This window comes from Vanessa cardui, chromosome 21 (genome assembly GCF_905220365.1).
Source record: "Vanessa cardui chromosome 21, ilVanCard2.1, whole genome shotgun sequence".
Classification (NCBI taxonomy): domain Eukaryota; kingdom Metazoa; phylum Arthropoda; class Insecta; order Lepidoptera; family Nymphalidae; genus Vanessa; species Vanessa cardui.
Genome location: NC_061143.1, coordinates 8269083 through 8283345, shown reverse-complemented (window position 1 = coordinate 8283345; position 14263 = coordinate 8269083). Strand labels below are relative to the sequence as shown.

General features: G+C 34.2%; 1 protein-coding gene across 7 annotated transcripts in view; it reads right to left on the bottom strand.

Annotated features, from left to right (window-relative positions):
• LOC124539041 overlaps nucleotides 1–14263 on the bottom strand; it is a 240393-nt gene that overhangs the window by 143822 nt on the left and 82308 nt on the right. For all 7 annotated transcript variants that reach the window (XM_047116358.1, XM_047116360.1, XM_047116359.1 and 4 more), the window contains 7 exons: nucleotides 6157–6512; nucleotides 5258–5384; nucleotides 4622–4760; nucleotides 3157–3360; nucleotides 2705–2803; nucleotides 1740–1842; nucleotides 147–277 (listed from right to left, as the gene is read on the bottom strand). In XM_047116358.1, the coding sequence (XP_046972314.1) occupies nucleotides 147–277; nucleotides 1740–1842; nucleotides 2705–2803; nucleotides 3157–3360; nucleotides 4622–4760; nucleotides 5258–5384; nucleotides 6157–6166 (813 nt within the window). In that variant the 5' untranslated portion in view covers nucleotides 6167–6512. The remainder of the gene's footprint in view (nucleotides 1–146; nucleotides 278–1739; nucleotides 1843–2704; nucleotides 2804–3156; nucleotides 3361–4621; nucleotides 4761–5257; nucleotides 5385–6156; nucleotides 6513–14263) is intronic.

The window sequence follows — 14263 nt, the reverse complement described above, 5'->3', positions numbered from 1 at the left end:
ACCCGGTGGACCTGACGCACTCGGTGTTCAGGAAACCGGGGAGTCCCACTCCCCCCCCCCCCCTCCAATTTACATCTACAATTTACATCACGTTGGGAAAGCGCGTGTTGCGTTTATCCAGCGATAGAAAAAAGGTTCGCTCGTACCTGGTGTTCGCGCAGCTTGCGCATCAGGTCGGGGTAGGGCGCGGCGCGCGCGGCGCCCAGCGCGGGCGGCGGCAGGCGGCCCTCCATGCCGTGCAGCCAGCGCCGCAGGCAGCGCAGCTCGTGCGCTGAGTCTGCGCGGGCAGAGCGAAGGTGTATTATACAAACCAGCTATGGGTATTATTCTACATGGCTGCCTTCAATTGATGATCACTAATACTATCGCTAAACATGAAAGCTTAGTATCTTTTGGGGGGAGCGTTATACAAACCGGCCATGAGAATTATTCTACATGACGGCCATCGATTGATGATCACTAATTCTATCGCTAAACATGAAAGCTTAGTATCTTTTGGGGGGAGCGTTATACAAACCAGCCATGAGAATTTTCTATATGGCTGCCTTCAATTGATGATCACTTATTCTATCGCTAAGCATGAAAGTAGGGCTTTGTGCGAGCCCGTCTGGGTAGGTACCACCCACTCATCAGTTATTCTACCGCCAAATAACAGTAGTCAGTATTGTTGTGTTCCGGTTTGAAGGGTGAGTGAGCCAGTGTAACTACAGGCACAAGGGACATAACATCTTAGTTCCCAAGGTTAGTGGCGCAGTGACGATGTAAGGAATAGTTAATATTTCTCACAGCGTCATTGTCTATGGGTGATGGTGACCACTTACCATCAGGTGGCCCATATGCTCGTCCGCCAACCTATACCATAAAAAAAAAAAATGAAAGTAGGGTATTACTGTATTACGCTTTGGACAGTAAGTGGGTCGATGTAATATTACAAGGGAACTTCTTATTTCCCTAAGATCTAATACTTTGATAGTACCAATGTCTATGGGTAAAAGTGGCCAGTATCATCAGAAAGCGCCACCTACCTATAAAGATATATATGTACATATACACATACATGTACAGCCTACAAATTTCCACTTTTGGACTAAGGTCTCTTTTCCCTTTGAAGGAGAAATTTCGTTGAAATTAGTCACAGGTTTCACACGATATTTTCTTTCATCGCCGAGTACGAGATAAATTATGAACACATGAAACTTCAATGGTACTAACTTGAATTGAACCCCGCAATCGTCAGTTAAGATATAAGCATTCCAATCAATGGTAAATCCCGACTCTCATATAAATAGATATCAATCATAAGCTCTTTAACCAATAACGTATGGTGAGAGACCAGTCAAACTAAACACCGAATAAAGTTCCCATCAAATAGGTAGCTTTATGCGAAATACAAAGCCATGATATATTAAAAAGAGTCGAGATGTCCCAGTGGTTAGAACGCGTGCAAATTAACCGATGATTGCGGGTTCAAACCCAGGCAAGCACCGCTGCTTCATGTGCTTAATTTGTCTTTATAATTAATCTCGTGCTCAGCGGTGAAGGAAAACATCGTGAGGAAACCTGCATGTGACAAATTTCATAGAAATTCTGCCACATGTGTATTCCACGAACCGGCATTGGAACAGCGTGGTGGAATATGTTCCAAAACCTTCTCCTCTAAGGGAGAGGAGGCCTTTAGCCCAGCAGTGGGAATTTACTGGCTGTTGTTGTTGTTGATATATTAAAAATGGCGCACTAACCAACAGTGTCGGAACAGTCTCCGTCGTTATTCGGTTTCTCCGGATTGAGCAGCAAGCGAAGACTTTCCCACTTTACGTTTAAGTGCTCGACCCGCCACGTCACCTATTAAATAAATATATATAAATACCCATGTATGCACATTATCTAATATCTAATCTATACAAATATTATGTTTCGTTTATTAATACGAATGAAACTTTATCAGTTTGTACGTAAAACTTTTACAGCTAAACTATTATCCTGATTTTGATATAATTTGGTACGGAGCAAGTTCGAATTTCAAAGGCCGAAATAAGCAATTTAATTCACCCTTTTGTTATGTATGGGGTTATTTGGGTAAAACTAATACACTCACACACACATTTATGTTAAACCGTAAAATAGAAGTATTATATATTTTGAATAGAGTATAAATTCAAGTACTCTTCAGTAATGTGCAGAGGCATTTATTGTAATACGTAATCATCGCGTGATTTAAACGTTTCCATCAACTTCAACTAAAAATAATTTAAATAGGGGCTTAAGTGAGGGTTTATGAGGTATGAGGTTTAAAGATATAAAACTTCATCTATTCTCTGTATTGGAAAAGGTCGGTCAAAGTCAGTTATGCTGGTCCTTTGCTGGTTGAAAAGACATAACTTCGGAAAGAATGAGCGCCGTAGGACCGAATTTTTACGTTTAATTCGAACAATTCCCACACTAGATTAACACTGCTTATATATACATGTTATATTTTATACATATCATTATATTCGCATCATTTCATTCACAATCATTTTATTTACTCAAGAATTATTTCTTAAATAAGTGCTTATTAAGTTATAATATATTTAAAATAAGAATTAAATCACATCGGATTAAACATGCATAATTGTAGAATAAGATCAAAGCATTAAAGGAGAACGAGGGCAATGGTTTTTTACATATCAAGTTGAATGCCGCAGTTAGTCCTATATGTACTTACGTCAGCTGCAGCCTCTGGTATGCGTTCGAGGATAGCGGAGGCTTGTTCTATGAACTTGGCGCGTCGAGGCTCCACTGAAACCAACTCCGACATACGACTCTGGAATCATCACGAAAAATACACATTATGTATTGCCATATACTTTGAGACGTATATCATGTACATATATAATAATAATGCTTGTATATATTATGTATAAAGTATACTAGTTTTCAATGGTGTCGTTGTGTATCAAAATTAAACATAATATTAATTTTGTATCGTTCAATAAAATATCAGAGTCTTTTATTTTTATTTACCAGTAAATATGAATGATTAACAATTTGTAACAGTTCGAATTTGAATGTTACAAAAAAAAATTCGAATATTAAAAACAGTTTTACTAAGTAAATTTCCAAATCAATAAAGAAAATGATTTGCTATGAAAATAATAAACAAAGGATCTTGCTTACCATTCTTAATTTCCTGCTCGATAGATTTTCTGGACTAGAATATATCTCTTCTTGAACGTGCGTCAGCCACTGGCAGAGTTCGGTGAATTCGGATATGAGCTGGCTCAACGACCACTGTCGGTTGAAGCCGGAGGTGGGGTTCAGGAGTCGAGGCCCGTTCTGCAATACTGACGAATTGTTTGACAACAGCTCGCCGTTTGCCTCCTGTAATATATTTTAATGATTAATTGTTTACAATATACATTTTTATTTATTTATTTTTTTTATTTATTTATTTATGTAAGGACCACTAGTAGCTACTACATGTTTTAATGACAAATGTAAAACAATTATGTGAAAATAGCTAACATGTGAAGCTTTTTAAAGTAGTCACAACAATTACAATATCTGTTTCAAAAATACGTTAACACACAATTACAACAACATGAGTAGAAAGATTAAGAAGAAAGTAATGTCAAAATTGATAAATATTAAATCATTAAGCCAAAATATCTTAGTCATCACTAAATACAGAATATAGGTCAATGAAATAGATTTGCCTGACAAAAGGTATAATAGAGGTTATTGTGAATACTATAATCTTAACATCAAGTGTCTACGACATTTTTTTTTTTGTCACTTATATTGGCAGGCTGAAACACGATTTAAGTTTATGGAAGAAGTTATTTACAAATATATTTTTTAATATTGAGTATACTTCTTAATGAGCCTGGTGTTAAACGTACACGATGCATGTTATAAAGATACATCTTATATATGATTATAGATATTGACATTTTTATGTTAGAGATTAATCTAATTTGGTTAAGTACAGTTCATTTACTTTGTAGTGAACTAGTTGAACCTACGGCTTTACTCGAGGGAAGATTATAAAACAGTACCTACAATAACACAAATTTTCACTCCCTATTTTACTCCCTCAAGGGGTAAACTTAAAAGTAGGCTACGGCTTATCATAGGACGGAAAACTGTCTCTATAACAAATTTCTTTACTATATATATATATACCCAGCCGTTTTCGGCTACAGTGACTTAGCTTTCTTGAAGTTGTTTATTGGTAGGTAATATTTAAAGCCTGCGATGCGACCTCACATGACTAACATACCCAATATTGGCACTAAACGTGCGACCACATGTGTCGCAAGTGAGTGTACCATTTACATAATTGTATGTTATATTAGCAGGTGGACGTGCTTTTATTTTGTCGCGTTTGAGGTCTAGTTCTATTTTCCTGTTATCTTCATAGGCATGTACTTTTTCATGTACATGCCGTCTCCATTCAGATCTGCTTTCAGCGAGAGATTCCCAGCGAGAGGCCTCAATGCCGCAGCAATTTATATAGGAAAAGTAGGAAAGTTAATATCCTGGGTTTCGCTAGTAATTAGACAAAGTTATATTAGTATCTATTCAACCGACGTATCTAGATTTGTTTCTAATTTAATATTGGGTGGCAATAATGTCTAACCTTGCAAGAGTCTATGATCTGGTTGTCCATGATGTACTCGTAGTGGTGTTGCAGCAGGGGCCAGAGGTCGTCCCCGGCGCTGCCTCCACTCGCCGCCGAGCCCCAACTGCGTCGCCACGCTTCCCGACATGGCTCCTTCCTGTAAAGATTTGACAATAAAACCATATTAAATTGAACTTGGTTTAAAGAATTGTCTGATTAAAAAATAGACAAAGAACAAGTTACACGATCTCTTTCAATTACCTAAAACAAAAATTAAAACTTATTATTATTTCTATCAAATAGTATTGACACTTTATAAATCCACTCTTCTGGTTGCCCACGTACCGGCACTTAGGTCATAATCGTTCTCATTCGAAGACGTAATTGTGCTAGCTTCCTTGGTACAATGCTACAAGACAATATTTTAATTGGTATGTTTCTTTTACAATTTATATCATATCTGTATTAGTTTTATTGAAACTAAAATTCGAATTAGATACTTCAAGAAATTGCTACGTGTTTGTGATGTTAGAATAAACAGCACTTTCTCTGTAAGCCCCCCAAGAAATCCGCTATTAAGCTGTGTCGCATCAATTGCCTACCGTGGCTAACATTTTCAAATATTCCGAATCATTCGTTTCAAGATCAACTAACCTCTTTTTAGTGAGGCTGTGGTAGGGCCGCTCGAGGTGGTCGCCGGTGTTGTTCGGTGGCGCGGGCGCAGATCGTAGTGAAGACAACGAAAAGCTGCTCTTCAAAATTCTTGCTGAATTCTCGCAACCTGAAATACATTTTATTTTTATTAGTTATTTTTATATGTAATATAGATAAAATAACCAAAAAATAACTTTCATTTATAAAATAATTACCATCAACAATAAAGTTAATGTTTAGTATATAGTCATAATATGGAGCTTATTGCTTAATTATGATCGATTCAAAGCTATTATTAAAATAATGAACAGTTAATATATTTTATTAACACAATAAAAGGGCCTTTGGAACTAAATGTAATTTAATTTTTATTTAATTACAACAATAACTTCATATATAATTGTTTCACAAATACTTTGCCCTTGGAATTGTAATTTTTTTCCGTATCGACTAACTTAAGGTTGTGGGTCGATGACGAGGTCGGTCCTTAACCGAATTGTAATAGTCGCACCACGCGTTCGTCAGCATACTTCGATTGATTACATTTACTTTCCATCGTTTGTCGTATTAAATTTCGAAAATACTTTATTTGTAATACCGAACACGTATTTAGACACACCTGTATTTTACTTCCTGATATACTGAAAGAGTGAGAAGGGAAGAGGCAACAAATCTATATTTAATACAATAAATGTGAAAGTAACTCTGTCTGTCTGTCTATCTGCCGCTGTTTCCTGACCAAACCGCTGAACCGAATTTGATGAAATTTCGTATGAACCTAACTTAAATTCCAAGATAAGACATATGCTACTTTTTTGTCTAACTCATGACAACCAACACCCAAAAACGCGAGCAAAGCCGCCGTCGACTACTAGTAAAGTATATGTTCTTGTACTTACTTGTAGACATTTTGACTTGTTTCCACGGGAGCGTTCTAATAAAATCGATTTAATATTAAATCAACATTAGTTTTCCCGTAAGTCCTTTGTACTGTCTCGTCTTTGTACTAAGTCTTGATACTTTATGCTCTTAATAATGTAAATTGCTTCGTTTTAAAAGAACTACTGCGACTAGATTCGTTATTTTAAAGTTAAAGTAGAATAAATAGTTTTCTTAATCATGTAATCTTGAGATAAGACTCATGAATTTGAAGATTATGTTGTCTGTTTTGGTGCATATGTCGGTGGTCACATGTTGCGTTCTTTCTCTTTACTTTATCTCCTGTCTTTGCATGCTGCGTTTTGTTGAGTCGGTCCTGAAAGAAAAAAATCACAATATTATAAACTGTTTCAAGGTAAATAATATTAAAAAAAAAACATTCGATTTCCGAACTGAACCTTTTATTTCAAGGGTAACAGCTGTCTTATATACAAGCGACATATTATATTGATCATAAAATGAAAAGAAATATTTTCCGATATATTTTTATCAGTAGGATCAATTAAAATTATAGGTAAAGGACAGTTTGTTTTGCCTTAGTGGTGAGCTGTAACATGGTCTTCCACCATAAACAGCAACATGTTTTAATTACCGATGCGTCACACACGTGAGGACCTTCGTTAGTCGCTAGAGACATTTATTTAAGCATGAATGTAATAGATTATAATTCTGTTTTAAACATTATCAATTTGCGCAATATAAACGCAGTATCAAATAAATTATTATTCATAATTATATTGAAATAAATCCATCGGAAAACTTCATAAACAATTATAATTATCATTATAGAGAAAATGTAATGCGTTAGTAAAATAAATACAGGTCAAAGAATTTTTTTCACATGTATTATCTCACATAAGTTAAGCAACAAATATGTAAGTATTAAAATCAATTGTTCCAATCAGAGATCTAAAGATACGCTTAAATACACGCAAAGGGACTTTCACCGACAAAAATCAATTGTTTTCACCGAACGTGACAAAGGGCAATAGGGAATGGAATGGAAAGCAACCTGGCGCAATTTTCTATACAGTTTCACACCAATTTGCTGATTTATAAGACAAATAGTTGAAACACGAACAGTGCGAGCGACCGTTTAGTTGTTATTAAAGTTAACGTAGACGAATATCGAAACATGCAATAGAGTACCTTAAAAAATCAATCACTTCAGAATAACAAATGTAAGATTAAAGACAAGACAAAGAACTCTTCTTTGTCCTTTATAAGTTAATAAAAAATACATTAATAGCAGTCATCTATCTTAGTCAACTTTTTTTTATAGATTGAGGTTGCGCAAAGATAATATAAAATTAATTAGTGTTACACGGTTAACAGAATACATTAGAGCAAGCATTGCAAATTAACTGAGCTTTTCTTTTATAAATATTGTTATAAAGTGTATTAATTTTTTAATGTGTATTTTTGTTGTACTACTTGTTGGTGTTGTCAAATAAATAAATAAAATAAAAATAAATAAATAAAGAATTAAGGAGTTGCTTAAAAAGGTACCAGACGCTTTTTTTAAATTTTAGAACATAATTTAAGTTCCAATCTATAAAGATTGGAACTTAAATTATGTTCTAAATTTTTTGATGAAAAATTCAATTAAAAGTGTGATAAAGTACCAGAAAACTAAGTTATAAGAATAAATATATGTGATAGAAGTTTAGATCGGTTACAATAGGCAATAACGACCCTTCCGGCGGAGAAATGCGGCCTCGATTTCTTTCCCATAAATGTATGTGGTGTAGAACAAGTAAAGTTTCAGCTTTCTAGGTCAACGAGGCTACAGAGCCCTCGGTTAGATAGACAAACGGACACATTCAAACGAATTATGACATTATGACTCGAGAAACTCTTGTTTAGTATAGCTGCTGAGGTAAAGTACACCGACAACGACGCGGAGCCTTGGAAATGTGTCACGACTCATTACGCGTTACATATACGATGGAAATAATAAAGTCATCGATACAGAGTATATGGTCAGCAAAGGTCGTCATTGAACTTGGTTGATAATGTTATAAGGCCATTCTTATTACACTATTTATATGGGTCGGTTTTAATTTAGAATAAAAATAATACAAAAACTCTTTGAAGATTATTCCATTATGATAAAAAAGGTAATAAAATTTCTAAAGGTAGCTAAGCTATTACACTACGAGATAAACAGGGCCAATAACTCTCAGTTTTTTATTCCTTTTTCTGTCGTCATTATTAATTTTTTATTTGGATGCACCTTGGACTTTGTTAAATGTCATATTAATGATATGACATTCAATAATGATATTCAATATTAATGATATATTTAACTGCCCCGTATCTAAAATTTTCAAATATCAATTTTAATTAATAGTTTATTTTTAAAAGTTGTGGCTGATTGTTTTACTTGACCCAATTTCACAATTAAAAGAAGATGCCGTGGAACGATGTTTCTTATCGGCCATTCATCATTCATCCATTCAGACACTTGGCGAACGAGAGCTAGGCCGAAATAAGTGGAACACTACGACCGTCACGACACTTGCTCTAGTAAAAAGGAACCATTTCACTACTATTCCTTCATTTCTTTATTTTCTAATTTCATTTAATAACTCTTGTACGTACTTGTTATACAATACATTATTAATAGCGAAAAGAACTTCAATCCAACCGGATATCCCACGAAACCTCTAATTTTCCTCACAAAATCTTTTTACCAATTTCCATGATATGTACTTTCATGACGTAACAACAGACTTGCATGCCTACAAGTTACATAAAGATTTAGTAACTAGATGAAATTTTGGAAACAATTTCTTTTTTTTATTGATTATTGTGGTACACATTACCCTAATTAGCGTGAGCCTTTAAGACTTGTTTATAATACGCAGTTAATCGAGAGAGGCTCGTTAGCGACGTTATTTAACATTTCGACAATCACCAATTAGGAAGTACATATTTTCGACTTATTACACAACTAGCTTTTAAAACTACACGGTTTTATGAGCTATTTTTAATTATTTTTTCGGTAAAATTTAAACGCGTTTACAAAACACTAATAGTCATGAGTTATTTCACACGCTGCTGTAAATTAAAAATATTTTAGTAAACCTGCTTGTAATTATCTAGAATACATTAGATAAAAAATATGTAATTGTTACATTTATATGAACATGTAGTGATGTTCATATGTACATATGCTTAATTTTTCAGGACTTTTTAGAACCACAATTCTAGAACAATTAACATCAATATCTTCAGAATTAATAGTCATTCTTATTTATTTTAATAAATCTTAATAGGTCATATAAAAGCTATTTTTGAAATTATGAACCTTACAAAAATCCCGCCAATTCATAATATAAGTTATAACAATAAGTTTTTTATTTAGTGATTTATATTTAAGTTAGTACTTCGTTTTTTGATTTCTATGATGACTTTTTTTAATCTTATCTCGTAATTAAAATTTAGTCATTTAACACAAGGAAAACTTTAAATGATTTTTCTCTATTTATAAGATTTATTACATCTACGCGATAACTTTTGTGCGAAACCAAGACATTATACCTTAACTGATATATGATTATTACACTTGTTACGTAATTTAGCATCCATTTACTCGTTTTATCTCATTTCCACTATCTCATAACATCTGTTATTACGGTCCTATCAGACCGCACCTGCTTCCCTTCGTGCTGCGAACAAAAGAATTGTTTGAAGAGAGACATTATATTTTATCATAATTATGAATACTAAATAAATCTTAATGCAGCATCGAAGGTATAATTGCATCAGCGCTCATCAGCAAGGACCGGTCGCTGGAACTCACTTGATGCCTTGGGATATAACCTTATGACAGTGTTGGGCAAATTTTAATTGCAGGAACAATTAAAGATTAACAATTAATTAATTGTTAATTGTTACTACTACAGTTAACAATTAATCAATTGTAATTGTGGAAAATCACAACTAACAATTATTTAATTGTTAGTTGTATTACTAACAATTAACAATTAATTAATTTTTAATTGTTTTTTTAATTTTAATTAAAAATAACAATTAAAAATACTGCTGTAAAATATAAAGACTTGAGCGAAGACGACGACTTGAAATGTTTTTGTTTTATACCTACGCTGAAGAAATATTTATCAATGCAACTTTGTCATCATCATTCTCCTGCCCTTATCCCAATTTTACTTGGGGTCGGCACAGCATGTCTTCTCCTTCCATACTTCTCTGTCAGACGTCATCTCACAAGTAACATTCTTTCTAGCCATATCGTCTTTCACACAATCCATCCATCGTTTCCTTGGTCGTCCTCTACCTCTATATCCATCCACATCCATGCTCAAGGCCTTCCTCACAATGTGTTCCTCATTCCTCCGCATTACATGCCCATACCATGATAGCCGCCTTCCACATAACTTCTCGGCTATCGGTGTCACTTTCAAACTTCCTCTTATATACTCATTCCTTACTCTATCCATTCGCGTAACACCACACATTCCTCTCAGCATTCTCATCTCCGCAACATGCAATTGTCTTTCAGTCATCCCTTTTGTAGCCCAACACTCTGATCCATACAGGACAGCAGGTCTGATCATGGTCTTATAGATCTTCCCCTTAAGTTTAAGGGGAATACGGGACCCCCGTATTCCCCTTAAACTTAAGGTACAAATTGTTCCCGTAACCTGCCGCCATTTCATCCATCCTGTGTTAATCCTGTGCTTCACCGTTCGATCTATTTCGCCATCGCCTTGAATGAGTGAACCGAGATACCGGAAGTCGGAGCAGACTGGAAGAGCTGCGCCATCAAGCGCTATGGCTTCGGGACCGGAGAGACCGCCGAAATCGCAGAACATGTATTCAGTCTTCGTTCTACTGATTTTCAGGCCAACATTCTCCAGTTTCCGTTGCCAATCCTCCAATCTGCTCTGGATCTCAGGTCCATCTTCACCAACCAGTACAATGTCGTCGGCAAAAAGCATGCACCAGGGTGCCTCCTCCTGTATGTCCGCCGTTAGAGCGTCCATAACCAACAGGAAGAGGTAAGGACTTAGAGCCGACCCTTGGTGCAAACCTACAGTCACATTGAACCGGTCGGTGTTACCGGCAGACGATCGGACGTAGGTACAAGATCCCTTGTACATAGCACGAATTAACTCCACATACTTCCCAGGCAAACCTTTCTCTTTCAATGCCCACCATAACACTTCACGAGGCACCCTATCATAGGCTTTCTCGAGATCAATGAACACCATGTGCAGGTTCTTGTGAGCACGTCTGTACTTCTCGCACAATTGGCGGAGTGCAAAGATAGCGTCCATTGTCCCTCGACCTGGCATAAACCCATAAACCCATAAACCCAAGGCATAAACCCAAAATTTATTTATTTAATTATCAATGCAACTTTATATTATTTAATATAAAAATAAACACTTTTTTTCTGTAGAAAGAGAGATTTAGAAAAAATAAGCTTAATACTTAGAGCCTTTGACCACATTTTAATTCGTCTGAAGTCTAATACTTATAGCTTAATTTTCCTAAATATTTACTAATTTCATTTTGATATATAAAGTTAATTGTTAGTTTTAATTGTTTTATAAAACAACTAAAAAAGTTAATTGCAATTATTTTAATTGTAAGCTGCAATTGACATACGTTAATCAAATTAATTTAATTGCAAGGTGCAATTAAAAGTTTAATTGCGATTAATTTAATTGCAATTACTTTTTTAGTCAATTAATAAGATAATTGACAATTACTTGATTAATGCCCAACACTGCCTTATGATCAGCAATAGATTACGTTTGGAGGAGTAATAATAGATGATAAAATATTATATGTACATACACGATATACCACATTATACTCATAACTTTTAGTATGTAATATAATACCAAAAAATGTTCTAACATAAATACTTTTTTAAATCGAAACATAACATGTAGTATTTAATAAAAATGATGTATAAATTTGAGGCTTATCTCTTAAATAACATCACAGATGAGACAAAAATCCTTAAACAGATTTTATAACCCAAGTCACGTACCCGGAAAATGTATGGAGGTTCAATATCAGAAAAGAGGGTATTTTTACTTAGAACTGTATACTTATTAAAACGCGAGAGGCCTATCAGGACTATTATTCACTGCACATAATAAACACGAGGTGTCAAGCATAACGAACACAATCTAGATAGTCTGAAACTGAACAGAGAAACGTGTGCAAGAAATACTGACAGGAACATTCTTTTGGTAACAGTTTTTGATATAAAAAAATCTCTAATAAAAAAAAAACTAATCAAAGAAGTAAAAGTTTATAACATCTATAATTACAGCGTTGAATTGAATAAAAAAGAATCATTAATCATTCGGAGAGTACCTTGCGATAGGCAGACACAAATTAGTTGAATTAAAACATAAACTATTGACTAATTTAAACATATAATACTAAGTATGTTTAAAGTAAATTATACAAGCACTTACAAAATTACGCAATAAGCATTTACAAAATTATTCAATAATATATAGTCACATAAATGCGGTACATAAGACCTTTTTACAGGACCGGTCATCGTAAACTTTTGCGTACACGTTGTCAGAAGCACGCAAAAGGACATAGGGTACATAACATCTGACCTCTTCCAATGTAAACTAGTTCTATATACATATATTCAAATTCGGAATTGTTTGTCATTTTATAAGATTTGATAATCGCACAATACAACAATAAAACATTCATTTTATGTATTAATTTTAAATGACCAGTTAGATTTATAAATTACGGTTTTAAATATACATCAACTAAGGCAGGTGGAGCGTTCATTATGCCGTGTATACATAACCGATGATGATGGGGGATAATGATATAGATCTGCGTTGGTATATATAATCATTTATTCATCAAGAGTATTATGTGGGTTATTTTATATTTATTGATGAAAATTAACGTCATATTTTAGTATTAAATATTTGATTGGTACGTGATTGTATAATTAAAATATTTTATATGGATAAATAATACGTGAATATAAATATTATAATCCATTCAAGCGGTTATTCTCATTTTATATCTATAATCAAAAATGAATGTCGAATTTTAAGTGTTACCCTGTACGTTATGCAAATATAATAAATCTTTCATTTTATAGTATCATAAATAATAATATTGAACACAGCTATATCTGCATAAGTGTGTACATCGTATTACACGCTATTAGCAAAGTATAAAGCAATTTGTCTATCTTATCAATAGTTGTCAGGTGCACCATCAATTTCCTTGGGCTAACCACATTCCTCGTAAATCTCTCCGAGGTAATTTAGCATTAAGCTGACCCACTTTATAGGCACAGATTACTTCAACGATCGTAGTCTAGTTCGATTTACATCGGTCATGACAATGTGATCCGTATGGAAAGCATGTACTACGTTGAAGCAAGCGTTTGCTTTCTAATAATCCCGAGATCGGTTAAAACGGATAAAATTGACCCTCAGCAGGTATTGTACGACAATTTAATCTGTCTTCTCATTGTAACGGTAAACTCATTGGAGCTTAAATTTATGGTTAAGATAATAGTTGTACGTGAACGGTAAGACGAATAACGCGATACAAACTAAACGTGCGACTGGATCTGAGAAATTAAACAATTTGCTACTTGTAAATGCAAATGATATTAAAATCACGGTATAGTTCCGTATTAGGTAACAACGTCACGAATTTGTTATAAGGGTTATTGACTTCTTCAACGAGAAATTATATTTCGTAAGGAGGTAACTTGGATGATTGGTGAACGTTAAGTTAATTAGAGCCAAACGGATAACGATAAATAAGAAATTACATTAATTAAATACTATCTACTAGCGAGAGATATAGCATATTACTCAATGATATTCTAATAAACTACTACTACGTAAAACGACTAAAGGCAAACGTCCCAATTAGGACGTTCTAGTCTTCACTTTTTGTGCGTTAATAACATATCTGTTTACTAGAACATCATTGATATTAATTAATCAATATAAACCGACACATACAACGAGTATATGGCTGTATAGGTAAAGCCTTTTCCAATTGAAGAGGGAAAAG